General features: G+C 43.3%; 1 protein-coding gene across 1 annotated transcript; it reads left to right on the forward strand.

Annotated features, from left to right (window-relative positions):
* The first annotated feature begins 1,981 nt into the window (after positions 1 to 1,981).
* On the forward strand, positions 1,982 to 11,838 carry si:dkey-119m7.4 (uncharacterized protein LOC560629 homolog). The gene is made up of 10 exons (XM_036550539.1): positions 1,982 to 2,365; positions 3,164 to 3,267; positions 4,725 to 4,879; positions 5,294 to 5,462; positions 5,771 to 5,894; positions 6,214 to 6,320; positions 8,051 to 8,262; positions 9,551 to 9,659; positions 10,402 to 10,614; positions 11,656 to 11,838. The coding sequence occupies exons 1-10, from the start codon at positions 1,991 to 1,993 to the stop codon at positions 11,723 to 11,725; spliced, it is 1,638 nt and encodes a 545-aa protein (XP_036406432.1). The 5' UTR covers positions 1,982 to 1,990; the 3' UTR covers positions 11,726 to 11,838.
* Positions 11,839 to 13,968: the final 2,130 nt, after the last annotated feature.

Genomic DNA, 13,968 nt, shown 5'->3' on the forward strand with positions numbered 1-13,968 from the left:
CATCGGTGGTCTGTAAATCTGCTTTTTATACTATAGGTGTGCAGAAACAACCAATAGTCATGTGTGAATAATGATAATCAGCAGTAACGTGTTTGGGCTTCATTCTTCCTGATTAGCCAACAGTCTGCACTCCTCTGCCTGGGGCTCTTTGATTTCTTGATGCCCTTTGACCTCCCCTTTTCTCCTTCTGAACTGGTTACGGGTTCCACCTGTTGGGTCATCTCCTCCTATGACTGATGTAACGTTTTCTCTTATGTCACATCAGTGCTATTAGTATTAAACTATAAAATGACACAAAAACTGTAAAAGTATCTAATACTTATATTTTTCTATAATGTTTTTGTTCCTATTTAAGAAGGTGCTTGAATACAATTGGTGGACACTCCCATATACTTTTACATGTCATGATGTCAGCCTTGCATACATGCATAAGGCATTGGGTGTGTAAGGTCAGATGTAATCGAATGTCATAACAGTTAAGAAATAAATAAAAAAAAAACACTGGGTGGGATTCTTTTGTGTCTCAACATTACCTATGATTACAAATTCCCACTAAGGGTGGTACCCTAGGTCTTCCTAAACAATGTCCTAAACAAATGTCACCCTTCTCAAGTTACTTACGTCTTCGTTTGCTTTTTTTTTCAAATATTTTGTCCTTGACTCCTGAGATCATGGAAGTGTGACTCACACAAGCGGTAGCTACCCAGAAAATTCCACAGGAGAATTGAGATGGTATCTCTTTTTTTTGTCAGGGACATTTCTGTGAAAAGAAAAAGAATACAATAGAATGATAGATCTAGAAAACAAACTGAAACTGGGGCGGAGTGGTGAGCCGATCACGAGCGGCATCACAGACCGCAAAACGTCTGCAAAAATTGCAGTTCCCTTTACAAGCGGTTTGTGGCACTGCAGTCTTTGTTCAGCTAGCTTACTTCCAGTTCTCTCCTACTTGTTACTCAAAACCCAGTGAGTTACTTCATGCAAAGTAGGATTTTCCTTGTCTGTATAATAATATCAGTTTTCCACGGACAGTACCTCTCGTGACCAGGAATTGTATAAGCTACTACAACAAGGCACAGAAAGGTTTATTTAATTTGCAGCTTTGTTAATATTTTGAACTTATGTAAATAGGCTGGATATGCACATGCACACTTACTGCTAAATCTGCCAACTAAAAGGTCTCTATTCTCTTTTCCAACCACAGTTTTCAAATACACAAGTGGTAAAGGTACTGTCTTCATATTGCTGCAGCACCACAGGTTAGCATTTCCATTAAGAGAAAAGCAGAATTTTAGCTGTAAAAATGTTTTGAATGCAGTGTATTTTTGACTTTGAGAAGATATAAATACACAAGCAACAGCAGTGACAGTGTATTGTGTAATCACACGTGTCAGGGAATTCCACCACCATGCTTAAAAAGTCCCGCACACAGACAAATTCTCTCTCTCTTGATCTTGTACTCTCTCTTCCTCTAACACACACACACACACACACACACACACACACACACACACACACGCAAGCACAGGCAGCCCATTTGATCATGACAAAGCTCACAGCTCCTCCCTCTGAGATGAGACTCCGCCTCTGATTTGGGTCACTCCCAGCAGTGTGGTGTTATATCACCCCGAATGCACTTTGCTGCTGGTTCACTACGCTCTGCTCTCTCTTAACAGTCACGACACAGGTGTGATGAGATCTGAACGAGGAAACTTACACAGCTGAATAAAAAAGTCTTTTTCTGTAGACTCAGAGCTGTATCAGCAGAGCTGGCTGCCTTTTACTCCCATTCACCATAATTTTTTTTTTTTTTTTGAATTTTGTTTTATGAAGTTTAGTGTTCTGTTCATTCAGAGGGTTCAGTTTCACTTCATAAATACATAATTAGGCACCAAGGGGCACTGTGGATTTTCTGTTTACATACTTACATATGTTCTGACAGTTTCAGTTTTAAGGGAACGAGTCAGTTTAAAAAAAAAAAAAAAGAAGCATGAACTTTGACGATGTCCTCAGCCGTATCGGCGGTTTCGGCAAGTTCCAGAAGACCCTGTACGTGTGGATTTGCCTCCCGCAGATCCTGCTGGCGTTCCACATGTTGGTGTCTGTCTTCACCGGGGCTGTCCCCCCCCACCTCTGCCGGGCCGCCTGGCCCCCCGCTGCCAGGCCGGGCCCTAACCTCAGCTTCAGCCTGTCTGTCGGGCCTGATGCCAGCCCTGACCTCTCCTGCGCGGCGCCGGATACCCTGCCGGGGGTCAGGCTGAACCGGAGCGCCACGCTGGCCCTGACGGAAGGCTCCGCCAGCCGGGGCTGCCGCGGGGGGTGGGACTTCAGCAAGGAGGTCTTTCAGAGCACGGTGGCGACTGAGGTGAGTGGAGCGACCGCGAGCAGGAAAAAAAAAACTCCACAGTACCACACGGTCTGTCTACCCCGGCTTCAGAACTCCAAAACAACATGGCTCCCAAAACACAGGCTTGTGCACTGACTCGACCTTTTAATCTTCGCGTGCCTTGGTCGTTCTAGCTGTTTTTCCCTCTCAGGATCCTTTGCTTGTTGGAGGGGCGGGGGGGACGGTCAGGTTACTTGGGGTAAGGTGCGTCTGATGACACTGGAGACGGGATGAGGATGGGGAGGGGGGTGTTCCAGAGACGGGGACTCCCACGGTGCAGGCATTCTGTAGGCCTCTCCGGGGGCCTCCCGCCTCTACGCCTGCGTGTGAGAACACATGGAGATCCAGCCAGCGCAACAGGGAGTTCCCCCTGGGGTCAGCGAGAGCCTGCTGGGCTCTGATCTCCCCGCCGGTTTCGCTGGAGAGGGGACACCTGATCTGATAGCTGTCTGCTAGCACTCACGCTCCAGATGTGAGCGCAACCTGGACGTTTTTACAGCCTCCCTCAGTAAGTGAATCTGGGCATTGAGCAATCCAGCAGGTGAACAGTACTGAGGGGAGAGGCAGAGAGACGGAGGCCTGAATCACACGCCAGATCTGGGGTCTGGAGTGACTAAAAGTAAGAAAGCGGTTCTGCGGAAATGAAATGGTGAGAGGAGGCAACCAATTACAAAAACGGACCACAGCCCACATTGTTTTTGGAAGCAAATTAAAACTGAAAGATATCTTATACCTTGCTTACCTGAAACATTAAAAGTGTCTTCTCTTTGTTGACAGTGGAATCTTGTGTGTGACAATGCTAAGCTGAACAATATTGGCTCCTCGATCTACATGCTTGGTCTTCTGGTGGGAGCTGTGCTGTTTGGCGCATTAGCAGATAAGTAAGTACAGATGTCTCACATTCTTCTGCTGATTAATTAGTTCTCTTTTAGCCACTTTGTGCTGTGAAAGGTGTTTGTGATTCTAAAATAAATTACCATGAGTACTAATATGTATATACGTGTATACTAATGTAAAAAACTAACATGTAAAAGTGCATCACACAGCTGTTGATGTATAAAAGTTCATGCTGGGCTCCCGAGTGGCTTAGTGATTGAGGCGTTTGCCTTGAGCACATGGTGAGCCCTACAGCCCGGGTTTGACCACAGCGGTAGAACAAACCCCCTGCTGGGATTGCTCTGGTTTCTCAAGGTAATGTCATTGAAGCTGTGCTCATCCTCCAGCGGGTGCTTAGCTCACTGTTACATGCTGGGCGACTTGCAGTGTGAAAGCCGTGCCATGTGAGGGTACTGGGGGATTGCATTCGTCACCCTCCTGCACTACGGCATGTGTACAGCGGTTTTTGCGGTGAGATGAGTGTAGCGTATGCGATTAATGATTCCAGAATACAGCTGTGTAAAAGGAGAAAAGCAGAAAAAGAAAAAAAGAAAAAGGTCATGCTAGGTCTTTGGACTGGTGTTGTGCAGGAATCAAATAGCATCCATTCAGCAGTGTTAACGAATCCTGTTAATGAACCAGTAAGCTGGGAGAGAGATTTACTGTAGATGCCGTTACCTTAAATCAGCTGCAAAAATACAGGATATCAAGGATGAAAAAATCTGCTTCTACACTCTATTATTTAGACACCATTTCTTTGAAAAAAAAAATTAATTTACACTAAAATATGCTAAAATGTATAACACACTCTCTTGAAATATTTCTTCATTTACACTTCAGACATACACATAGTATAAAGCATATATTGATGCATACAATTAATATACTTCATATTTTGTTGCCATTCAAAAAGGCTGTTCTGATGTACATGCTAAATGTGTGGTAAAATATGTATTACTTCTGTGTACAAAGATAGACTGGCTCCAGAGGGCCAGAATAGAGCTTCTTTCTCCTGTCTGCAGCTCCAAGCATTTGTGTAAGCAGGCATTTCAGGAAAAGCCCTTCAATTGCAGTAAGGGTTGGTTATCTAACAGGCCTTTATTTATTCTTCTTCATTATTATGTTTTCATAGGAATAGCCAGAAAAAATATTTTTTTTCACGTTGTATGTAATGGTAGACGCAGGTGTGATTGAGTCATAGCTGAATGTGGGCGACCGAGGTGATTCCAATGGAAAAAGCTTTATGATTGGCTACAGAATAAAATGCTTCAGATCCATATCTCTGTATACTGTTTTACAGATTAGGTGCAATGAAGAACGTTACATCCTTTCCAATGTAGCTTCTCTGAGAGAACTGGATTTGAGCTAGTCAAATAAGCTTGCCAACAGACAACTCACGCCTTGTGATCATTTCTGGTTATTTCTGGTCATGTGACTGATGTAAGTTTCCGTCTTCTTTCAGATACGGACGCAGAATCATCATCTTGATTGGTCTGGCCGTGCAGGCAACCTTCGGGGTCGGAGCCGCCTTTGCCCCAAACTTCTACGTCTATGTCCTGCTGCGCTTCGTTGTCGGGACAACCATCTCTGCAGTCATCATGAACGTGTTTGTCTTAGGTCAGTGGAACGCATCCTGGAAAAGCCATTGTGGCATTAAAACTATTTCTTCATTTTGAGGCTGCCCCCCCCCCCCCTCCCCCGCCCAAACATTGTTCAGTAAGTCTGCGTGTATGTGGGCAGCAGTGTGGTGTAGTGGTAAGGAGCAGTACTCGTAACCTAAAGGTTCTTGGTTTGATTCCCCACCAGTATACTGCTGTTGTACCCTTAGGAAAGGTACTTAACCTACAATTGCCTCAGTAACTATCCAGCTCTGTAAATGAATTAAACTGTAACCTATGTGTATGTAAGTTCCCCTGGATAAGAGTATCTGCTAAATGATAATAATGTAAATGTAAATGTAATGCAAATGTGGATACCTCCCAAGCTTTCAGCCATGACCCCTGACCTCTGCTGCTCTTTCACGGACCCCAGGTACGGAGTGGACAGGCAGGAAGCAGCGCATGCTTGCGGGGATCATCACGGACTACTTCTTCGGCTTCGGGTACATCCTCCTGGCAGGCGTGGCCTACTTCATCCGCGACTGGCGTAAGCTGCAGCTGGCCATTTCGGCTCCTGGCTTCCTCTTCATCTTCTATATCTGGTGAGGCCTGCTCGCTGACGCCCGTTGCTACTCAGAGTCCCAGGGATGGCACCGGGTCATGATAGACATTATATTACAGCCATTTAACAGACGCTCTTATCCAGAGCAGCTTACATGGGTTACAGGTTTTTTTAACAATGTTATCCATTTACACAGCTGCATATTTAATGAGGCAATTTTTTGGGTTAAGTATCTTTGCCCAAGGGTACAGCAGCAGCGGGGAATCGAGCCAGCCACCTTTCACATCATACATACACACAGCCACTTGCAGAGTTGTTCTGAACTTGCCTCTCTCTCCCTCTCCATAGGGTATTACCCAAGTCTGCCCGCTGGCTAATGGCCAAACAGAGAAAGAAGGAAGCCATGGATTTAATCAGAAAAGCAGCGATAGCCAACGGCAGGCCGCTGGCGGCTGATTTTGAACTGTGCCAGGTCAGTAGACCTACTCCCCCTTGCTGTAAGCCTGTGCATGCCTATTATACACGCCACTACTCACATATAATGTAACCATGTCACCACGGCTTTTTGTGCGTGCTGTATGGCATGGCTGATTATGGAATATGAAGAAAACACTTAATTTCACCCCTTTGTAAAATTATTGTTGTAGCGTCTGGCTCAACTAGATTGGGGAATTTGCATTTTAACCACTCCTGAGCGCAGCTCTGCCGTGTGAGATAGCCTGTAGGCCATGCAAATACAATGCCTGATATCATGTCAACCCCTTCACTCTTTCGGCTTCCTGGTTATGCAGGAACACAAGGACCTCAAGGACAAGGCAGAGGAGAACAAATACTCAGTCATCGATCTCGTCCGCACCCCAAAGATGAGGAAGCAGTCCTTAATACTCTTCTACCTGTGGTAATTCAGTCATTCCTCACTGACATCCCCTCTTGGCATATAACATCAACTACTGTGAGGTGTAAACAGTTGTGGCAACTCCTCTTCTCCTTGCTTCTTTGAGCAGCAGGGACAGCCAGCACAACCCTCACCCACAGGAAGGCTAAGGGCTCATTATATTGGAACAGCGTGGATGCAGTACACTATCTTTCACATCCAATAATGTTACATGTTTAATCGTTTTAGCCCACAGTGCCAGTGAGGTTCTTCTACATTCCAGCATACACACTAGTGGATATAAATTTGTCGTTTTATTTTGGCTGAGAGCTAGTATGCCGTGTAGAACAGAGTCATTGATATGGCAGGGAAACAGGGAACAGACATGCCCTGACACGCTCCAGTTTGAGCGTCTGATTCACTGAGTGCCATGGCATATAATTAGCTGTGGCATTCAGTGAAGGTAAATACCACACACTGATTATACCGTTTAGATGTATTGACTGACACCACACAATTACAGCAGTGGCACCATGCTAAGAAGATCTCCCCTGAATACAATTACCGCAAGGTGACAAGGCCAAACCTGCCAGGCAAATTACACAAGAACAATTTCCATTGTGCTCCTCTATGAGAAAGCAATGTCTAACATCTAAACAATTGCCTGCAAGGTACAATAAATAACTCCTCGGTGTAAACTGTAGCACATGTAAAGTCATCATGTATGGTTACAATGCAACACATATTTCTACACATATTGTAATGTCTGATGAAGTAATAAAGTATAGGTTGTAATGTGAAGAATATAGTATCTTAAAAAGAAAGGTGTTCGGGCCCTTCAGAATGTGCCTTTACACACACTAACACGTCGCTTGCTTTACTTGATACATTTGCATATACATTGTTCATGACATTTTAAGAGTGTGAAACACAGGCTTTTCACAATTTTTTTTACTGTAGTTTTGCATTAAATATAGTGTACATGTTCATTTTTTAGGGCAGAAGCACTTTGAGATAAGCTTGGTCATTTTGCGTTTTCAGTTTTTCATTTCAAAACCGCGGTGGGGATTCATCCATTCATTCGTTCTATTAACTTAGCCAGAGTAGTCCTGTCAGTTAGAATATTACTTCGTTCCAGGGAGTCCAGGGTTCTATACAGTCACTGGGTTCAACGGCTCCTTGGTCAGAGGTCATTCAAATATTGTTGGAGCAAAGTTTCCTTGCAAAATAATGTTATCACGAAAAAATCTCAAATTTAACTTAATTTTTAACAGATGTAAAAAGGATACTGAGTATATTTGAAAATGTATTATATTATTGCCATGCACACACACATGCACAGACACACACACATACACATACACATGCATGCATGCGCACACACATACACACACACACACACACACGCACGCACACACACACACATACCGGATTTCACTGCTCCCCACGTATCGCCACGGCTGCTCCTTCAGAAGGGATGTCCCGTTGAGCAGCTGCCGCGGCTGGGTTTGTTCCTTGATGAGACCCACTTCCCACACATTTTTCCCATTTCCTGAGCCTCACCGCTGTGTGCCTCCCCATCTGCCCGGCAGCCATTTGCCCTGTCCGCGCGGTGCCCGCAGGCAGAGCGGGGAAAACAGGAAGCCTCCGTTTGCTGTGCGCGCAGCTGTAAGCAGCAAACACCAGCGCTGTCCCCACATTTCACCAAGGGCTTTGTCTTTTTTTCCCCACCCATTGTTTGCTGGCCTTCTCAGGTTTGTCAACGTGCTGGTCTACTACGGCCTGTCCCTGAACATCTCCGACTTTGGCATAAACATCTACCTCACCCAGCTGATCTTCGGGCTGGTGGAGATGCCGGCCCGAACCATCACCCTCTTCACCCTGAATCGCTCCAGGAGGATCTCCATGTTCTCCTTCATAGCAGTGGGGGGCCTAGCCTGCCTGTTAACTATTTTCATTCCTGATGGTAAGGACCATTCCATTGCTCTTTTTCTTCTCATACCTCAAGGGGTATCTATAATGCAACAGCAAGGCCAACGTCCTGAGGCCTACCAAAGAAGTTGCGTGATTGTTGTCAGAGCAATTTCAACTGTATTCAATTATTTTTTCCTGCAGTACCCAAACAGTAGAGACTTTGAATGATGTCATGGTTTTATAGCTCTGTTTATAGACTTCAGTGGTCAATGGAAAGAAATTATTGGTGGTTTGGAAAGGGTTTGGGTCAAAACTCATAATTTATGGTAAAAAACAACAACTTATGAAACCCAGATTTTTGAAAATGGCTCTGTTTGCTATAATGGCAGTCATTCTCCCACCCCAACCCTAGAGGACATAGAAAGTTCACATCTCAGAAGTTCAACCACCTGTGGCAAGCTGAGCCCTAAACAGGAAGGACAGTCATGGCCTAAGGATTCTGCAAATTACACTACATTACATTCATTTCGCAGACACTCTTATCCAGAGCGACTTCCAGCACAACAGAACAGAAGTGTATCCATTCAAGTTAAACGGGCAAAAGTCTCAGACCAGGATAACAACACTCTGAGACCAGTGAGTGTGAGCTTAACACTTCAAGCCCTACCACAGGTTAACCTGTGCAATCTGACAGAAGCCAAGTATACTATGATACAACAGTCAGAACACAGAATCCAAAATACATAAAAATACTACACGTAAAATACGTATCATATACTAGAGGTACCGAGTGTTAGGGGGCGGGGATTGAAGTAGAAGCGAGATGCAGTCTGGAGAGGTGGGTCTTCAGTTTCCGTCAGAAGATAGCCAGCAATTCCACTATCCTAACTTCTGTGGATGAGCTCATTCCACCACTGAGGGACTACTGCAGAGAGGGATCGTGTCTGAGAAGAGCGACCCTGTTGGTTCGGGACAGTCAGTTACCCTGTAGATGAGAGCAGCGATCTTGAGGGAACATAGGGTTTGAAGAGCGGTCGTAGGTATGATGGTGCTGGCCCATCCACCGTCCTGTATGCCAGCGCCAATGTTTTGAACTTGATTTGAGCAATAACAGAAGGCCAATGAAGTGAGGTGAGGAAGGGAGTAACGTGACTGCACTTCGGGAGATTGTAGACGAGTCTTACAGCTGCATTCTATACTACAGCTACACTGCCATGCTACGCTTTAAATAAGCAGCAAGTCATACAGATAGCAGGTGTTAGGGGGTGGGGACTGGGGTGGAGCTGACATGTCAATCTCAGCTGATCTTCGGTGACCGGTTCCTCGTGCTGTGTTTACAGAGCTGTCGGTCCTCAGGACTGTCCTGGCCATGATCGGGAAGTTTGGAATCACTGCCTCCTTGTCCATAGTGTACGTCTACTCAGCTGAGATCTTCCCCACCGTAGTCAGGTAAGCAGCTCACAGCCATCTTCTCACATACAGAGGTGACTGCACATACACAGAGTTATAGCATCAGTCTTCTTCTGGTCATCTTTTAAAAACAAACTTTTGTCTTAATATTTCTTACTGATAAAGGAAGACAAAACATTACGTCATTGACAGTGGGGGAAAATAAAATTATGCTAAAGCTGTTGGTAACATTCAGATACCATTCAGACCAGATTAAATAAATCCAATGCAAAACTGTACTGAAGTAGAAGTGGAACCGTAGGAGAAGTTGGTGTAATATGTGCCAACAAGATAAGCTTATTTAGGTACATCACAGGACATTACATTATTGTCTTTGACACTCTTATCCAGCGTGACTTACGTAGGTTGCAATTTTTACATACTATCCATTTATACAGCTGGATATTTAAAGAGGCAATTCTAGGGTAAGTACCTTGACCAATGGTACAGCAGCAGTGCCCCAGCGAGGAATTAAACCAGCAACCTTTCAGTTATGAGCCCTGTTCTTCATCATTCTGCTACATTGCTGCCTAATAGGTGCCCACAATTTTGTCATATAATTATATAATATAAAGCAGCTTTGAAAACATTGTTATTTCCACTTCACTGGGTTTGACAGTTATGCAACAGTGCATAGCGGTCTGGTATTTTTATGTGTGGTGAAGGTTACGACACAAGATGCAGTGTTACACCTGCACCAGCAGAGGGTGATAACGCTCCTGTGCTTGTGCTGTGACTGCAGGCAGAATGGGATTGGCATGTCTTCCATGTGTGCGCGAGCCGGGGGGGTCATCGCCCCTGTCATTTACCTCCTAAGGAGCTACAGCAAGGGGGCCCCCATGGTCATCTTCGGCCTGTGCCCCCTCCTGGGTGCCGGGCTCTCTCTGCTCCTGCCCGAAACGGCCAACAAGCCCCTGCCTGACACCATCCAGGACGTGGAGCGGGGCATGAGCAGGTAGGCTCTATTTTTACAGCCAATCGAGGACTGTAACTGTGCAGCATACAGAACATGCTATATAAGACCAGGGGAATATAACTCAAGACATTATATTACACTTTGTCATTTTTTTTTTTCAGAGCAACTTCCAAAGTGCCAATACAAAGTGTACTTATCAAAACAACAATCAGACATATTCAAACATTTATTGGTGCCAAACACAGTGCTTAGTATGTACACGTACCACAAGTATGTACATGATTCTACACTCAAGCGAAACATAATATCTCTGTTATTATGCTTAAGCAAGTAACTACATGTTTTCACAGTCACTACGAGTAGTAAAACTACCTCATACAAAAAATTCATTATGTAACGGGGCCAAGAGATCACACTAGGATGGGGGAAATAAAGTGCAATCTGAAGAGGTGGGTCTCTAGTCTGTGGCGGAATGAGGCTAGCTACGATTCTGTATTTCTGACATGTCTCAGTGTGGTAGAGATCACGTACTGTGGAGGACACGATTCACATGAAAACGAGAAATGATTATCGTTCATCAATCTGTTTAGGTTACTAGAGTTGAAAAATCATGTCTTTTACTGCAAGAGGGTGGGGCAGCAGACATGAATTGTATGAGAAGGTTTGCAAATAAGGATGGTGAGTTGAGCAGTAGCGTTTTGTATGGAGTTACAGGAACATCAATGGTAGGGAGTGTGTTTTGGTTCATTGGTTGTGCACAGTGCAAGGAGGAAGTCTCAGATGAAGATGCTAAGGGGATTTGATGCTGGAGTATACCAGGTCTTAAAATTACCTAGAGCAGGTGGTTCACCATGAGTGCCAGGCCTCACAGAAACCAATTTTTTTCTGCGCCTAGTAAGATGTCATATTGTATTCATTGATAAAGGGTGAATTATAATTTGGATTGCTTCTTTTGTAAGAGATGCATGAGGTCTCTATTGAAATTGTGTGATACAAACTCTCTCTCTCTCTCTCTCTCTCTCTCTCTCTCTCTCTCTCTCTCTCTCTGTCTCTCTCTCTGTCTCTGTCTGTCTCTGGTAGCGTGGACACTGAGAAGATGCAGGAGATCCACTTTCAGCCATGTCCAAGAAACTCTGATGTAATCATCTGAATGATTGCTGACCAACAGAGCAGCTGATTGCATTGATGCCATCAGACCAAAGGCATCGCTGCTTGCACTAATTCAAAAAGACGTTCATTTTGGTCAATATTTGGTCTCTCCAGTGCAGCACAAATCAAAAGGCATTTGACAGCTTTCAACTGGGAAACACCTGTTGTTTACTTTTTTTATGAAAGAAGAGGAAATTGTTTTTTTTTTTTTTTACTTAATATTTTATTGATACATTTTTATTTTGAGTAAAGGCTAATATTAAAGTGTGACATTTTGGTCATTGTTATTTCTCCAAATTGAGGAGAGAAATGGCCCATTTTGTATTACCTGCATGATACATCTTTACTGCTTGTGTCTGTACTGTTGAACTAACCCCTGGTTTGTGTGGAAGTGACTGGATTTGGTTCATCTACAAATCTCTCATCCCTAACTCACCAAGGAGATGTTTATCACGCACAACCCCAGGGATCAACTGTGTATTGTTTTTTTTTATTATTATTATTATTTTCAACTGACCTCTTAAGCAGTTTTAACTGAGCTGTACACTCAAAACCAATATGGATTTGAATGATGTCATGACAGTGTTGACATGTATTGCTTGTATTTGTTTTTAAAAACTGTAAACGTAAAGGTGTTTCCTTGACTTACATTTGTTACATGGTGCCTTTGAAAAACAACTTTTGAAAAAGTTTTGTACTGAAGTAATTAGGAGTGTACTGTATACAGCCTGCGTTCTTTACCAGAGATGAGAAACAGTGGATTCGGTAATCCAGTATAGCAATCTGATATAGGGGTGCTGGACTTCAAAGAGAAACAAGAAAACATCAGAACTGAATGAAATGCATTCTGGCCGACGATATACTAATGATTAATCTTTTCAAACTGAATGGGAAGATTTCTTGGATTTCTGAAGCAAGCCTCATTACTGATGTTTGATGTTTACATTGTTTCCCTGATTGCACCTGAAAACCAGGTGTGAGTCCCAAGTTTCCTTTTACAGAAGGCATCAACAGAAGTCTTGCATCATCCACAGAAGTCAACAAGTCTGCAATGCTGGAAAAAAGTGTAGTTTTGTTTTTCTTCTTTTTGACATGGATACATAGCCAAATAAGTCAACAAATTTGTATGTTTAGTTAATGTTATGATGTAACTCTAGACATCTCAGTGTGGTATTCTCCCAATTCAAGGGGTAGCAGTTCAAAAGTCACCTGTGCAGTCATGCTCAGCTCTGTTACAGGGCTCGAAAAACTCTAAAGAAACGCCATGTGTTCTCACAATGCAATACAGAGGACATAGATGGATGAGGTGTACAGGTGGATCAAATAACTGTTTTGCAATTTATCAAAGTGATGTCATTGTGACACGCTTCATAGAAATCAGAAGCACTCTACAATGGTGTTTTCCCAGAGGCAAGGAAGCTTTGTTCTAAACTATTCTTGAAACATTTGTGTACTACCAAATGCTGTCGCACAAGACAGGTGTAATAACTCCTGTCAATCCATGTCTTTACTCCCTATGTAACTAAACTGGGACAGTGAAAGAAAAAAATACTTTCATTTTCATTTTTTGTTTATTAATTTAGCATTTAGTCACACATTGTGGCTCCTGACTGGATCCCATCAACATGGGTATCCTACTGCGCCCAGACTGAGAAAGCAGCCTGAATTTGCAGTCTTGCTCTTCTTTCTGGTTAAAAAGAGATTATTCACATGGAGTTTGGTAATATTTTTCATAAATCAACATGCATTCATCTCATTGTATATACTTCTTCTCTATATATGCCATAAGATGAGTGCAGGTTGATTCAATACCAGTTCATAATGTTGTCATAATACATCATTTTATAAACTGAAGTTGCAAAAACAATATGTGGGAGACTGATTTCTCTATGAGAAAATTTGTTTCTTGTACAACATAAACTGAAGAAATTTCTAATTCTTTGTATTGTAATAAATGAGTATTACACGTATGCATTATTGTATTCAGAATATGAGGTATAAGTTCAAAATACACCACACTGACACAATGATCTGGTTATCAGTGTTGAAGCTTATGTGATCTTAAATGGAATTCTGTCATAAATGTTTTAACATTAGGCATCATATACTCTGCTTGTCTTGTGAGCCACACAAGCGTATTATTTGCGTTCCTAGAACTGACTGTTACCGCTACATGTCGTTTTGCTTGTATTTGCCTTTGAATAAACAGACTGATTGAGCTTTATTGTGACTGAACACTGCCAC

The sequence above is a fragment of the Megalops cyprinoides genome, chromosome 17 (genome assembly GCF_013368585.1).
Source record: "Megalops cyprinoides isolate fMegCyp1 chromosome 17, fMegCyp1.pri, whole genome shotgun sequence".
NCBI lineage: Eukaryota > Metazoa > Chordata > Actinopteri > Elopiformes > Megalopidae > Megalops > Megalops cyprinoides.